Here is a 12,944-nt window from a genome sequence, read left to right as displayed (position 1 = left end):
ATTTCATTTTGACGCCACATATCAAGCCCTGGTGTTTTCAGGACTGGGTAATTATTTACAGTAGGCTATTTCCAATCGAAGTGTTCTTCATGCCTTGTTCGCCACTACAACGACAAAGTTGGGGTCCCTGAGGTAATCCTCCCAGAACTCGTGATTATTCTTGACAAGCTCCGTTTCTTCGGCTGGGGCAACATGTATATCAACCAGCCCGAGTTCCTTTCCTATGTCATCAGAGAGCGAGAAAGTCGATTCCATTGAAGTAGCCTCAAACGAGAATGGCGGCTCAGTCACACAATTGACCTGGTACTTCAGTCCACCCGGGATTTCCGTGACATCGGTAAAGGTAACACCGTATTTGCCTTGACCATGGCTCATGTACTTGGCGCGAATGCTCTTTGACCTCACGCCGATAAACTTGCCACCAGGCTTCAGATTCTTGACAACATTCTCGTACATGCTTCTCAGCTCTGAAACAGAGGTAGCATGATCGAAAACCCAATTGGCCATGACGATATCGTAGCCCTCCTCCAACTTGGCTTGCTCCGTGACGGGTTTGGTGACATCAGCCGCGAACCAGCGAATGCGATCCTTTCGACCGAGGCTATTCTCGATCTCCTCGCCCGCTTTCATCATCTCAGGTGAAATGTCAACATCATCAACAACAATTGCCCCAGCATCAATCGCTCTTCTTGCATGAAGTCCACTTCCACCGCCAAGATCCAGTACCTTCAAGCCCGTACAATCCCCCAAAGCATTCCTCACAAGCTGCCCCTCCAGTTTCGAACAGGGCAACTCCTCCACAGAAGCATACTTGGGAGCGAACGAATCGTATTGCGTTTTCTCGGCGTGAGACATGCTGGGCACAGACAATGGATAGTGATTGGTTTATTGATCGTTGATTTGCGTGTTGGTTCTGACAATATCACTCAAAACCCCGCTCTGGGCCTTGGATATGGACAGGGGTGTTGTGTTACTGGTCTAGCCGTTATGATGCTAGCTTGGGGAGGAAAGAAATCTCAGGAACCTCGACCCTAAATGACAAAAAGACCTGGTTAAGTTAGCATAAGTTGAGACTAAATTTAGTAGAAACTTAGGGTGCCTTTCTTTTTTTAAATTATTTTGACAACTTATGTTAAGGTCTGGTGTTTTCTTGCTCCCTAAGGGATAGTCTTGATGTTATCGTGATACTACTGACTGGAATGTGATCTTATCACACGTGACTGGTGACATCTCATCCGTCTTGAAACCCCACTCATACCGACCGCCATTTCGATCTAACGTCACCCCAAACCCTAAATCGAACCCTTGACGATGTGTGCGGACGAGGACCCCCTTGCTGTTGATGAGCATGTATGCATCTACTATGGCTGAAGTCTTATTGCATGCGGCTAACCGATTGGACAGGCGGCTCAGGACGACACCGATGCTGACTCCGCCGTTGGAGACGTAAGTGGATATCTTCAGGAAGATCGCAGTAGTTGACGTGTTTCAGGACAATGCTAGTGATACTACATCTCTAAGATCGAGTATTCTGAGATACCGTGAGGAAAATGGCAGGACTTATCACGCTTATAAGGACGGAGGTGAGACCTGAGGAGTGCAAAAAATGCGACAAGGAGATGAGCTAATTGACCTAGCTTATGCGCTTCCAAATGACGACGTAGGCCTTTTTCTTTTACTTAGTAATTGGTGCTGACCTGATATAGATTGAAAACGAAAGATTAGGTATTCATACCGTCCCTCCTTTCTTCCCTTTCTAACGCGACAGATCTTCAACATCATCTCTTTCTGCTCACTTTCGACGAAAGACTGCACGCGGCCCCCTTGCCTAAGACGCTCAACCGCGCTTTTGATGCAGGCTGCGGCACCGGAATCTGGGCCATAGAGTTTGGTGAGTTCTACAAACTACACAACGATCAGCATGGCGTTAACAAAATGGACAGCTGATGAGCATCCCGGGTGCGAGGTCCGTTTTATGGTGATGACTTGGGAGACTAATACTGACTTTTTAGGTCATTGGCGTCGACTTGAGTCCAATTCAGCCTTCGGCGTATGATTCCATTTCCGTGGTGACGGGGCTTGCTGACGTTTCCAAAGCGTTCCACCCAACGCCGCCTTCTACGTAGATGATCTAGAAGAGCCATGGGAGTACTCCGACAAGTTTGACTTTGTCTTTGCTCGCTTTCTTACAGGCTCCATCCTCGATTGGCCCAAGTTCTTCAGCGAAAGCTACAAGTACGCCATTCCCTCTCCCTTCTCCTGGGCAATAGTCTAATACGCATCAACAGGAACCTCAATCCTGGAGGCAGAATAGAGATGATCGACATCATCTACCCTCTCCTCTCCGACGATGGCACTCTGACAAAAGACTCAGCACTGTGCAAGTGGTCAGACCTCCTACACGACATCTTCACCAAGAATGGTCGACCCATGGATAGTGCGTTGAAGTATAAAGATCAACTTGAGGCAGCGGGCTTTGCAGATGTCAATATTGTCAAGCGCAAGTGGCCTTTGAACAGGTGGCCCAAGGATCCCAAGCATAAGCAGATTGGTCAGTTAGCCCCTTGAATAACATCCTACGAGTAGCTGCTTAAGGTGTTTACAGGTGTCTGGGCCCAGCAGAACACTCTAGATGCGTTGGCGGCTTTGAGTCTCGCTGTCTTCACACGCCCTGACGGTCAGGGTGGACTTGGCTGGAGTAAAGAAGAAGTCGAGGTTTTCCTGACTGATGTGCGAAAGGATATCAAGAATGTTAATATTCATTCATATTGGCCGATGTAAGTGTGCAATTAAAGAGAAAAGTGCATACTAATAGCGAAACAGCTGGTCGGTATATGCTACGAAGCCTGAATGATATACCAGTGATGGTAGGTAGCTTTGTAGAGTTCCAGTGGCGAAATTTAGTCTCATATTGTACGGGTTCATAATGCATAGCATCAAAATACCAAGAGCCTCGATTTCCTTCCACTCTGGCCCTTTGTATGCCTATACGATAGGCATGTTGATATCTTGTCTTGCATAAACATGTTCTCCCTGTTAAGGAAACAATGAGACGTATTCCTATTAAAGGGTTGTGTGGTCTATAAGCCCAGAATACAAGTTCTATGTCGCTGGGTCATGCAGAAAGTCTCTCTTCCTTTTTTTCAATATAGGCTGTGATTTGTTCGATCACTAGGAGAAGCTCCCATGATATCATTGTCTCAATTGCGTTACACCCGAGTTATCATGAAAGGTCAGTCAGAATCTACTAAGGGAGCTCTTTGACGTTCTGTCAACTATTTATTTTGGCTCAATGGACAGCTATGGACCGTAAGTACAATATATATTGATTGGCCAATTTTCTAAATAGTTCCTAAAAATGCTACACGATTTGAAATCTAATCAAATGGCCCGAGCGAATACCGATGATAATCGTAGAGTCCCTACTGACCCAACGTCCAGAGAAATCTGCCCTCGGAGGCCTGTATTGTCGTGGTACCCAAATAAGATTTTCAGAGCTTCGAGCTATCCAGTTTTCATCATAGGTGAGCCCAATGTTGCCCGCAATCAGCTTTGGTAGATCTTTTCCAGTAGAGCTGGTGATTTGATACCTGTGGACTTGCAAGGCCATATTATCCCAGACGTTAAAGAAGGCAGGAGACCTATACTTTGAGACCGAAACAAGAAGTTCATCGGATGAAAAGCTGATTCTCTTGATGAACACTTCCTGGCATAGGATCTTTCTTATCAAAATACCTGATGTCACATTCCAGAGCCAAATCACATTCTGTCCGGATGCCATCGCCAAGACTCGCCCATCCGACGAGAATACCATTGTTGATACAATCTCTTGATGATTCAAGGTGAGGCTCTTAGGGGGTTGCGAAGCTATATTCCATAATCGAATCCTCCCATCTTCTGGTCTTGTCGAGCGTGTCGATGCAAATGCTATAAATTGGGTATTGGGCGAGAGACACATGGCTTCGCAACTGCTGTCGCTGCTTTCAACTTCGAGTATCTTAGAGCCCGTTTCAATATCCCATATACCGAATTCCTCGTGTATACCACTTATAACTAGTAGCTTATTATCGGACGAGAAGGCTCCTTTTCGGGGCTGAGTTTCAAGAATATGTAACGGTCGTTGGCAGGCACTTAAACGCGATATAGAAACGCGAAAGCCCTCGATTGATGCAATAAGCCGGCTGTCATGGGAGAAGATAACTTCGATGACAGGCTTAGATACTGGGAGCTTCTGTCCTTGCTTGCTTGTAGATGTATCCCATAATATGGGCGAATCTTTAACTCCATAGGTAACTAGGATGCGGCCATCAGGTGAAAAGACCGTCGAAAGATCAGAGGCCCAACTATCGTCATCTTTAGGAACGTTGAGTGTATGCAGGTGGATGCTAGTTTCCGCTTCCCATATATTCACGATATGAGACTGTGGCATGGTTGTTGCCAAGATCAAGCCATCTTCTGAGTAGTTCACCTGTGAAACTGAGCTCCGCTTAGCAGTACACTCAGTGCCAGAGCGCATGTCCCAGACCTTCAGTATATGATCAGAATGTAAAGAGGCCAGGAGGCTGCTTTCATCTGAGAATAATAGTTCGAAGGCATTTCCGGCGGCCGTTTTTGTGTGGCCTGTTAACTTCCATCGAGGCATGAGTGTTTCTGCGTCCTGAACTTGAATCGTACCGTCCTTGGAAGGTGATGCGAGAAGCCGGCCATCTAGCGACCATACTATTCTACCAATAGCAGGGCTCCTACCGTCATGAATTTGAAGTTCTTGTCGCTGGGTAAGATCCCAAAGTCGGTGAGGTGATGCTAGATTTGAGCCGTCTCTAGAAAAGGCTAGTGCTGTCACACCGTAATGTCCATCGTCCATCAAGGTAGTCTTACAAATACCAGTGTCTAAATCCCATAGTTGAATCAGTTCCCCGCTTCCCGATGCTATCATTCTCCCGGTAGGTGAGAAAGCGATACTGTCTATCATCATCTGGTGTTCTAGGGACAGCTTCTTCGCGCCTGTTTCCAGATCCCAAACAGTCAGTACATTATGGCCCGCCAATGCAAGGCTCTGACTGTCTGCTGAGAATTCCATGATGTAACAGTAGATGAAATGTGTCTTTGTACTCAGCACCAGCGTTTGAGCGCCAGTCTTTAAGTCCCAGACCTCGATTTCAGTCGGCTGCTTTTGAAACGCTAACAGCTGCGAGCTGCGAGAAAATGTCGCTCGGAGAATTTGCAGTCCTTTGTCGGAAGTTCCATTAAGAACATTAATCCCTAAATGTTTCTCTTGATAGATACCTTTCACGTTTTCCCAATACTGTAACCTCCCATCTTTTGATAGGCATGATAGATGGTTTGAATGTGGTGCAAAGTTGACTGCTAAAACTGGACTGCAACGACCTGTAGATATTTGCTGGACCTGGCCACTTCTCACATCCCAGATCCCGAAATTTCCATCACATTGGTCAGACAGAAGCAGGCAGCTATCCGATGAAAAGGCCATTAGATTCCAATACACCTCATTCACACCCTTGTTCAGTTCGAAGGTGAATTCATATGTACCACTGATGATGTTGCGAAGTTGAATCACAGAAAGGCCCGAGTGTTTACGGACTACAGATGCCAAGATTTGGGCATCCGGCGAGAAAGAAAGCAGAATGAGGATTCCATCAGGATTCTCGAAGGTCTGGAGGCTTGCGGTCCATTTGGACTCCACACCTTGAATCCGACCGGTTTTGGGTATGCGCTGGTCCCAAAATCTCTGACGGGTTGTGCTTGCTGTGGGAGAGAAGAAGAGTAGCGATCCGTAGATCTGGAGAGGATAGAGGTCGATAGTTGAACCGAATGCTGATAAGACTCTCTTTGCATCTCTGAGGAGGAGTACAAAATCCGGCAGGATATCGTCCTTGCATGTCTATAATAATCAGCTCAGGGACATGATGCAAGTATGAGTTACGAACCTCACTCGCTTTCAAAAGCCTATCTAACAGACCTATACACTCCAGAAGCCGTCCTAAGAGTGTCAGGACTTCAACCCAATGAAGCAAATGGCTAAAAAGAAAAGTGTATGGAAAAGTGCAGAGCGGCCTTCCGCTGAGCTCCACATGATAGAACCAATTGATGCAGGCATACTCGAGATGTTCATGGATACTGCTACCGATTATACTTTTGTCAATATCCTTTCTCAGCACTGCTGGTTTCTGAATTTTGCATATGTCTTGCTTCAGTCCCTCCTTCATACACTGAATACATCTGTTAGCTAGGTTGGCATGCATACCTGCTACATCTATCCCATACTTGGCAGCGTCGGAATCGTCAGAAGTGGCGAGGAAATCGGCAAAGGATTTATGAAGGAGATGTATGGGCTTGTCAAGCACAGGCGGCACATGCAAAACTGCATACAGCCTTGAAACCCACCAGCTCACATCGTCCAAGTCTATAGCAAGTATTGTAGCAAGAGATTTGGCGGAGAGCGGCCTGGCAATAACTGTGATGGCACCGAGAAATCGCAGCTTTTGACTAAACTCCACTTCCCCAAAGCCTAAGAACGCTTGATCAAGGATAGGAGTGTATATCTGGTGGAGTTGCGAGTGACTCCCATGTTCCAGCCAGATAATCAGTTGCCGAATCGGTCCCTGTTGTTTATCTGAGACGAATCGACATAAGGTTGCGGCATAGATGAACAAAGGCTCGGGAGTGGTAGAGAGCTGAACAAGGCGATTTAAGTCCTCGGTAGTAGGCCATGGTTCTTTTTGTACCCTTCTTTTGTTCTTGATTTCCTCAAAACTTGACTGCAGAAAGTTTTGAATGTCCAACTTGGTATCCTCAGGGAACTCCCTTTGGATTTCCAAGGTACGGGCAGTTCCGTCCTGCAAGTGAGAGTCGAGAGCTTCAACAATGTCGGGGGCAGACCTGCTAGTAATCAAGACACGTAACTGGAGTGTGGAAATAGTGCAAAGCCTGGCTAACAGTTCCAAGACCCGTACTAGATGCTCAGGTCTCTCACACTCGTCCAGAGCATCAATTGTGATGACTTTTGGCAAACCGCTTGCATCGCTGACTTGTAGATTTTCGAGTGGCCACCATAGGAGCTTTTGGAATTGGGTATCGAGGTTGGTTTTCTCCACTGCGTCCTTATCGAGACCTTCCAGTGATTTCCGAAGGCTCTCTTTGAAGGAGGAAACTGTATCCGCCAGTTGCATCGCTAGCGTGGAGAATAGCCGGTTAGTATCATTCCTGTCCTGTTCGCCTCGTTTAAAGAAATATCCAGCAGCTAAGCGGTCTTTCCTTGCAAAGGAATCAGTAACACTCCTAGCAATGGTAGATTTACCAGTTCCTGCAGGACCGATAAGCCAGAAGATAGATGAACAGAGTGGTTGAGCTGCCCACTGTTCTATTGATTCCAGAATGCGAACGCGGGTGCCAGTTTGGCATCTTGGACTCTCTTTAACGTCCTGACTGTCGTAGCGAGCGCTGTGGGCTACATACAGATCCATAGGTCGATTCTCTAGCATCCGTCTCTCTCAAGTTAGTAAAATACCATCAATGGGAGGTGCTACGTACTTGATGGATCTTTGTTCAGTGAGACTATGTATTGAGACTTCTAGGCTGCCCTTGACGACTGATATTTGTCAGAAATTGTAATGCAAGCCCCAAGCTCAAATAAAAAATCGAAAGGTGTAAGAAGTGACTCGTGGTCTCAAATACGGAGTGATAGAACTATCAAACTCACTAGAAACAAGGTCCGAAAGTATCTTATTCTCCTGAAGGACCTGGCTTGGTGCTACGAATAGCAACAGCTCCTTAGCAAATGCCGCCGCCGTCGCAGCGGCATACTCTTGCCAAACATCGTTCTTATGAGAGTCTGCATAGTCGCAGATGCCCCGAATAACAAGGCATGGAAAGTTGTGAAGCCCTGCAGCTTCCATCTCAAAGCACAATGCTCCATATGCTTGGCTTAGACGTTTTCGCGTTTTGCCATCCTTAATCAGGTGGTTTCCGGAAGCAATTATGCCGTAGTGGAAATATGGCTCGTTATCATCTCGAGTTTCTCTCTTAATGCGCTTGGATTCATCGCATTGGCCACAGGTTGCACTTCCCGGATTGGCATGCTCATAGCCTGCCTTATAAAGGCGATCATTCAATGTACCCGGGTAGCTGAATTTGCCCTTCATTCTTTTAGGACTCTTTGCGACAAGCTGAGCCAGATACTCGGGAACACGACTATCTTCAGTCATGTGAGTTGCCTGAAGACGAGCCAAAGCGGATAGAAGAAGTTGAGGAGGCGCATTCAGGGAGCCCGTTCGTTGAAATCCGCCTTGCGGTAAGATCTTGCCTCGATCATGCTGTACGACTCCTCCAAGGGTTCCTGAAGGCTGGCCTACCACCACATCACCTAATCGGATATCGTGCTGTAGCGATGGTGCTCCACCTCCGATTCCAACCATCAAACCGAAACGGATGGACTTAAAAGTTCGTAATAGGTCTTTGGCGACAGTAGCTGCAGGATTGGTTCCATGAATGCCAGCTGGCAGGCACGCAATAACAATTTTGTGACCACATATTTCACCTAGAATATAGCTGTTATGGTCGTCGGGGTCCTGCTGAGACAGGTCTGGATGAATCTTGTCAAGCATTCCTCTAGCAGCGGCCATTTCTAATGGAATGGCGCAAACCCAACCGACCGTATACTCCTCCAATTCGAACGCGGCGTTACCTTCGGACATCTTTTTGGTTGAATGGCGAAGCCGAGAAAGATGCAAGAAAATAAGATTGAGGGTTGCATAAAATACGTTACGGAATTCAGGTCGAAAGCTCCACGGCGCTTAGCTTTTGGGCGACGAGATTAATTGGCCAGTGTGCGAAGTGAGGCGAGTACCATGTAGGTGGCTATTGCTGATCGACTGCCCTGGTGCCAATCATCAACGCAGCATGTTAAGATATCGTGACAGCCATAAACGGCCACCATTGCGACGCTTTTTCAACCGCTTCGGTGTACCTATAGTGGCTGGCTGAAAGTCAGGTCAGTTGTCAATGATGGATATTGATTGGGCCAAGCGATGCCATGGCTGCATTATGGCTGCATCATGTCTTATTACCCCTCATTTATGCCCAACGAGCAACCCGCTCGCTATAGTACAGTCCTCCCCTCCTTCTGGTGAGAAGAGAAAATAGGTGATGAGAATGGAAGCCTCCGTATGGAATAGTTCTAGCCTCCATATGCAAATACCAGATTGTCTATCCTTGAGACCAACCTGTCACGAAGTCTGGCCAAGATGTTATCTCACTCTGACTTTTCCTCGTTCAAAATCCCCACCGCTTCCTTTCATTTTCAACATCATCCACTTTCTCTCTGAAGTCCTTCCTTCTTCCATTTTGAATCTGTCGAGGGGATTGTCCCTCTTCATTCAGCTCATCCATCAGATATCCTCCATCGCCTTGAAGCCTCCGAAGTATATCTCCCATGCTTTTGTACTTTTCTTCGACTACTCCAGGCCAGAACATTCCGCTCGCGGCTTCGTGTAGTGGCGTGTTTCCTTTCAAGTTCTTTACACGTATGTCTGCACCATGATCGAGCAGAGAAGTGATGACTTCAATATTCTCTAGGTTCTTGACCGCCAAGTGTAGTGGCGTATCGCCGTCATTGTCTGTATCTGTAAATTTTGCTCCATGGTCGAGTAAAGTTTCAATCGCGGCTGTATCAACCGGTAGTCCTCCATCGCAAGAACATGAGCTGTGCAATGCTGTCTCGCCATTTTTGTTGAGCATACACGAATCAGCACCTCTGTCACAGAGGTACTGAAAGACGGCTGTATGCTCTTGTCCGTAATTGCTGTAGTTCTTGGCTGCATAGCGTAGAGGCGTATTTCCGTACTGATCCTGCGTATTGATCGTTTCCGGGCTACATTCTAGCAACAGACCAAGAACTGTGACAACTCGTTGCACCTTCTCCTCCATGAATTCTGCAGTAACCTCACGAGGATCTTCAACCTTCGAGACTTGACAAGCCCAGTGAAGTGGCATACTTCCCCAGCTATCGCGACAAGACACTGCGTCTGCCACACACCTACTTTGCTTGCGCATTCAAGCAAGACTTTGAGAGTATCAACGTTCGCACATCGACTTGCGGTAGAAATGATCGTCACATCAGTGCGAACTGTGAATTCTTTATCCTCCATTATCTTGACATGAGGATCAGCGCCACTCTCAATGAGCCGCCGGATCAAATCGGCGCCAGCCCACTCTGCAGCAAGGTTAAGGTCATAAAAGCGGGCACCTGCTTGTGGGTAGACTCTCCGGTTATGGGATCAAGACAGTAGTCCCATGTGTATTCTGCGTCGGAGGCGCGGGCACCTCGATCGAGCAAGAAATTGATGACTGCTTCTTTCTTCTCAAGATTATCCTTTCAATAAGAAGCATAGGCAGCTATCATAATCGGAGTGAAACCATTATTGTTATGGTGGATATCAGCCTGGAGAAGAGGGTGATCGAGCAGACGCTTGACTACCTCGAGATGGCCACAATGAGCTGCTGTGTTCAACACTCGACAGCAACGACCATCGAGGCTTCCAGGTCTAGCTGCCACAATGAATGGATCATAGTACATTCCGAGAGCACGACCTGTCTTGACAGCCCATGGTGCGTTTTTTAGGTATTTCTCTAGAGTCACAGTATCGTCGCGCTCGATGATTGTTGTGCGAAGACGGGAAAACTGCCGTTCGTAAAGGATTGATTCGTTAGTATCAGCTATCGTAGAATGTTCCATTGATGGGTTCGGAAGTTGAGCATGAACATTTAGAAACTTTGATGGAATCCCTCGTAGGGAGAAACAGCGGTCATCACGAAACCCGAGGCAGATATCGAACTTGATGTACCTGAGCAGAGAAGGGAAAATATGAAGGCTTATGTAGATAATAGTTCACATTGGAAGACTTCAAGCTATATACTGTCCTGTGCAATGCATTGACGTTGATAAATTCTCAAGCTACCCTAGATCATCTCACTCACATGTACCCAGATGAGTCAGGCCGTCAATTTATCCGGATAATAGCCCGAATCTCCATAACACACGCAAGATGCTAACCGAGCTTACAAGACCCTGGAAAGCATTTGTCACAACGAACCATTGCATCAAGTAACCCACTGGAACGAGATTTTCCGGGAGCATTAGCCTATTATTTATGAGACCAAGCTTCCGGGATAGATGACCCGGGAAGTCGGGTAGCGGAAACTGGATCCTGAGTGGCCACAAACATGCTACTAACACGAAGCTAGCTAGCCGATCGCAATAATCCTTGACGCCAATCGATTTTATCGTGAACTTTGAGCTAATGATTCAACCAAGGTAGAGTCAGAAAAAAAATGCATTGATCAGTATAAACCAAGAGAAGAATCTACAGCAAGAGTATTTGGATATTACTGATGCTCTTGTTATGGTTCTACTCAGTAAAATATAGTCATGGCTGGTAGCTGCGCCCTGCGGCTACAACCCAAAATTCCGTCATCCGCATCCGCATCATCGCTAAATCTTTAGTCTCGGCCTAATGAATCGGAAGCGATTGCTTCATTTAGATTTCAGGCTCACCGCAAGCTAGCGACAGCGGAAGCTGGATAATTCCGGGTTCACGCTAAGAAGGCGGGGATCGATGCTCCATATATCGTCCCATCTTCATCTTATTCCTCGATTTGATTCTGACGTTGATCAGATTATACATTGTATCTCTCTTATGACCACCTTCTACCAGTTTTCACACTTTCCTAGCTCTGAGCGTACCATACAACTGAGGTAATTCGCACGAAATAGCGCTAGTCAACATGAGCAATTTACCGACGGCTATTCCCCGAGGCTCATGGGTCCTCGTGACGGGAGCGAATTGTTACACCGGCAGCCATGTGGTCATAGAGCTTCTGAAGCAGGGCTTCAAAGTGCGCGGGACTGTGAGAGATCTCTCATACAGCAAGTGGCTGCTCGAGCACCCAGCCGTGAAGCCACACGCAGACGAAGGCAAGGTGGAATTGGTTGTCGCAAACACATCGAAGCCAGGAGATTTCGATGAGGCGGTGAAAGGTGTCTCGGCTATTATTCACCTCGCCAATATCGGCGATTATACGCCAGATCCGAATGTCGGTTTCGCATCAGCTATTGAGGCTGCTTTGACCGTGTGCCGATCTGCTGCCAAGGAGGCGTCAGTCAAGCGATTTGTGGTGGCAGCTGGATTATGGTCATCAGTCTGGCCTAAGCCTGGGGAGACAAAGACTGTTGGACAGGATACGTGGAACGATGATTTAGTCAAAGTCGCACAGGCGCCACCACCGTATGAGTTGAGCCGTATCCTTCCAGTTTACCTGGGTGCCAGAGTTGAAGCGGAGAAGGCAGTATGGAAGTTCGCGAAAGACGAGAATGTCCCATGGGAGCTCAATTCTGTTAGTCCTTGCTGGATTCTAGGCGATCCGCTGGATGCGAGACACTATGGGCCTATGCCTACTCAGCTCTTGCAGCAACTATACCTTGGCAAGACAGATGCCCTGAAGGACAACACAACGAGTAAGTTGACAGAGACATGACTAAGAGTCTCAGAAGGCTGACCAGATAGTCTATTACACTCACGTCTCCGATGCAGCTGTCATTTATGTCGTGGCGGCTATCGACCCAGATGTCAAAGGCGCTCGCATTCCCGCACTAGCCGAGTCTTTCAACTGGAACAACGCTCTGGCTATCATGCGTAAAGCATATCCTGAGGAAGATTTTGAAGAAGACTTTGTACCTGGCGACCCTGTTCTGAGCTACAATATTGAGAACGATATTGCGCCTGAACTGCTGCAGAAGTGGGCTGGTAGGGACTGGATCAGCCTCGAGAAGGGAATTACAGAGACCATCGACTTTTCCAGGAAGCTGGGTAACTTGGACTAGTCGTTTGCTTGAGAACGTGGAGAATATGATGGAAAAGCTTTCAGCG

The 12,944-nt window shown here is 47.2% G+C and overlaps 5 protein-coding genes across 5 annotated transcripts; 2 read left to right on the top strand and 3 right to left on the bottom strand.

Annotated features, from left to right (window-relative positions):
- Positions 1-87: 87 nt before the first annotated feature.
- Positions 88-855, bottom strand: FPRO_12371 (uncharacterized protein; the record flags this gene model as incomplete). Its single annotated transcript, XM_031224161.1, has 1 exon — positions 88-855. The coding sequence occupies one exon, from the start codon at positions 853-855 to the stop codon at positions 88-90; it is 768 nt and encodes a 255-aa protein (XP_031089447.1).
- A 456-nt stretch (positions 856-1,311) lies between these two features.
- FPRO_12370 (uncharacterized protein) lies at positions 1,312-2,854 on the top strand (the record flags this gene model as incomplete). Its single annotated transcript, XM_031224160.1, has 12 exons — positions 1,312-1,350; positions 1,405-1,446; positions 1,493-1,583; positions 1,638-1,660; positions 1,707-1,725; positions 1,769-1,891; positions 1,944-1,966; positions 2,013-2,050; positions 2,098-2,235; positions 2,289-2,551; positions 2,606-2,777; positions 2,824-2,854. The coding sequence occupies 12 exons, from the start codon at positions 1,312-1,314 to the stop codon at positions 2,852-2,854; spliced, it is 1,002 nt and encodes a 333-aa protein (XP_031089446.1).
- Positions 2,855-3,361: 507 nt separating this feature from the next.
- FPRO_12369 (uncharacterized protein) lies at positions 3,362-8,714 on the bottom strand (the record flags this gene model as incomplete). The annotated part of the gene is made up of 5 exons (XM_031224158.1): positions 3,362-5,902; positions 5,949-6,001; positions 6,266-7,506; positions 7,552-7,609; positions 7,721-8,714. 5 exons carry the CDS (start codon positions 8,712-8,714, stop codon positions 3,362-3,364), a joined length of 4,887 nt encoding a protein of 1,628 aa, XP_031089445.1.
- A 577-nt stretch (positions 8,715-9,291) lies between these two features.
- Positions 9,292-10,011, bottom strand: FPRO_12368 (uncharacterized protein; the record flags this gene model as incomplete). Its single annotated transcript, XM_031224157.1, has 1 exon — positions 9,292-10,011. One exon carries the CDS (start codon positions 10,009-10,011, stop codon positions 9,292-9,294), a length of 720 nt encoding a protein of 239 aa, XP_031089444.1.
- A 1,791-nt stretch (positions 10,012-11,802) lies between these two features.
- Positions 11,803-12,898, top strand: FPRO_12367 (uncharacterized protein; the record flags this gene model as incomplete). The annotated part of the gene is made up of 2 exons (XM_031224156.1): positions 11,803-12,532; positions 12,582-12,898. 2 exons carry the CDS (start codon positions 11,803-11,805, stop codon positions 12,896-12,898), a joined length of 1,047 nt encoding a protein of 348 aa, XP_031089443.1.
- Positions 12,899-12,944: the final 46 nt, after the last annotated feature.

This window comes from Fusarium proliferatum (genome assembly GCF_900067095.1).
Source record: "Fusarium proliferatum ET1 genome assembly, contig: FPRO_scaffold015, whole genome shotgun sequence".
NCBI classification, from domain to species: Eukaryota; Fungi; Ascomycota; class Sordariomycetes; order Hypocreales; family Nectriaceae; genus Fusarium; species Fusarium proliferatum.
The sequence above is the reverse complement of the archived record's forward strand: the minus strand, read 5'-3'. Positions and strand labels throughout refer to the sequence as shown.